The following is a 2,145-nucleotide window of genomic DNA, read 5'->3' as shown; positions in this document are numbered from 1 at the left end:
CAATTACATTAACGCTGGTGAGACCCTAAGGGCTCATGTGGAGTACAAGAATGGTGGCTCAGTTAGGATTGATATTATGAGCTGTTTTAACATACCAAATAAGAAAGTTGGGTACATTTAAAATATGATACACACTTCATCAAGTATTAAAACCATTCATTTAAATCTATAATCACATTGGTAAAACCAGTCCTTGTAGTCATAAAATCATGATCCTTACAGCTGGAATTGTTTCCTTAATGCATTACCATCACTTAATCCAATTTAAATGATACGACTACCTTTTTGTCCTGCAACGCACCCCTTCATGACCTTTCTTTCTTTATATAAGGGCATGCATGCAGTGGCCACGAGCACGTCTTCACGTTGTTACCTGGCTACATGGCTCGGAAGAAGGTAAAACTTGCATGGATTGCCAATGACTCCACGAGGAGGGTCACCTTCAAGAAGAGGAGGAGGGGTTTGATAAAGAAGGTCAGCGAGCTCGCCACGCTCTGCGACGTCAAGGCGTGCTTGATCTTGTACGGGGCGCAGGAGCAGCACCCCTCGGTGTGGCCCTCCTTCCATGAGGCCGCACGCGTGCTCAATGAATTCAGGAGCATGCCGGAGATGGAGCAGTGCAAGAAGATGATGAACCAGGAAGGGTTCCTGTTCCAACGCATCGCCAAACTGCAGGAGCAGCTCCGCAAGCAAGAACGCGAGAATCGCGAGCTCGAGACGTCGCTGCTCATGTACGAGGGACTCGCCGGGAGGAGCCTGCACGATGTCGGCATCGAGGACGCGACAAGCCTCGCGTGGATGGTGGAAATGAAGACGCAGCTCGTGTACGAAAGGATGGAGCATATTAGGAAGGAGCACTTGGCCTCCCGGGAAGTTGAGCCGAAGATGCACGTCCCACAAACGGTGGCGATGGAGAAGACTCCGATGCAGGTGGCGATGGAGGAACTTCAAAGGCAGAGCTGGTTCGTGGAAGTTGGGAGCACAAGTGATCAGAAAGTGAAGTTCGGCAGCGGGGACGAAGTGCTGCCACCCTACAACGCCCACTGCAGCCCGTGGCTTGATCCTTACTTCCCTTTGAATTAAAAGATGACAAGCTAATATTGTCTGTACTCGCTTTCTTCTCTCAGTTTTTTACCTTTGCTTTCTAGCTATCATCAGAAAACTGTAGGATAATTAGGTCATGTTGTTTCTGTTCAACCTAGTGTTCTTGTGGATAAGAAAACCTATCTGATTCTATTCTTCACATGTCCATAGGCTATCTATCATTTAATTCTCTGCATGTTAAGATGATCGTTTACTGTATATGCACCGAGAAGTAGTTTGTCTGCAAGCACTCCAAAAACAGTAGTCTTTAGTAACATATAGTTGGAATGACTATATGTTAGGTTGCACAGTGATACGGCTAAAATTCCGGTAGATAGGATGACTGATTCTTGAACAGTGAGTGATACAGCTAAAGTTCCCGTAGATGGAATGACTAATGCTCGGACCAGTTGATGATATAAATGAGAATCTCAAATTAATTACAGAATTTGTGTGTTTGGGAAATATTAGGTCAACACCTCGCGAGATGAGATGAAATCAGATCGGCAAAAGCCGGCCGGATACATACAGTATGGGATGCGTGAGAAATTTAGTATGAATAAAAAAAATTGGATTTAGGTTCTCGTAAAATCTGTGTTGAATGATATGAATTTAGACAACCGATTAGATGACATCGATCATGATCGAAGCATGACGCAATGCATTCTAACACCAAATAGTCAGCCTATGTACGTGCGGGTGGGTGAACGACAGAGAAGGTGGGTGATCCTCATAAAATTCATCTCGGATCTGAGATTTATGCATTCAGATTCACTAGTCATGACTAGTTTGACAACAAGTGTCGACAGATAAAATATATTGTAGTAACAAAATTGAATGTCATCCTACTTCTCTCTAAGACAAGAATATCATATATTTCGTCCTAAATAAATTTATGGATCGGCAACAAAAAGTATTATACGTCTAACGTATAGTAGTTTTATAATTTTTGGTGATTATATTCTTTCATAATCTGCAAATTTGTTTCTAAATGGAAAGTGATATGCTAATATGCTTATGTTCAACCTCTTAAAATTGACAATTGATGATGTCACACTAACG

General features: G+C 42.8%; 1 protein-coding gene across 1 annotated transcript; it reads left to right on the top strand.

The window, feature by feature from the left end:
- The first annotated feature begins 381 nt into the window (after positions 1–381).
- On the top strand, positions 382–1,083 carry LOC135651316 (agamous-like MADS-box protein AGL80). The gene has a single exon (XM_065171324.1). It carries the CDS (start codon positions 382–384, stop codon positions 1,081–1,083), a length of 702 nt encoding a protein of 233 aa, XP_065027396.1.
- The last annotated feature ends 1,062 nt before the right edge of the window (positions 1,084–2,145 follow it).

This window comes from Musa acuminata, chromosome BXJ3-10, assembly GCF_036884655.1.
Source record: "Musa acuminata AAA Group cultivar baxijiao chromosome BXJ3-10, Cavendish_Baxijiao_AAA, whole genome shotgun sequence".
Taxonomy (NCBI): Eukaryota; Viridiplantae; Streptophyta; class Magnoliopsida; order Zingiberales; family Musaceae; genus Musa; species Musa acuminata.
Note: the sequence above shows the minus strand (reverse complement) of the source record. Positions and strands in the feature narration are given on the sequence as shown.

Coding starts and splice junctions, on each gene's coding strand:
- LOC135651316 (XM_065171324.1), top strand. CDS start 382: ATGGCTCGGAAGAAGGTAAAACTTGCATGGATTGCCAATGACTCCACG.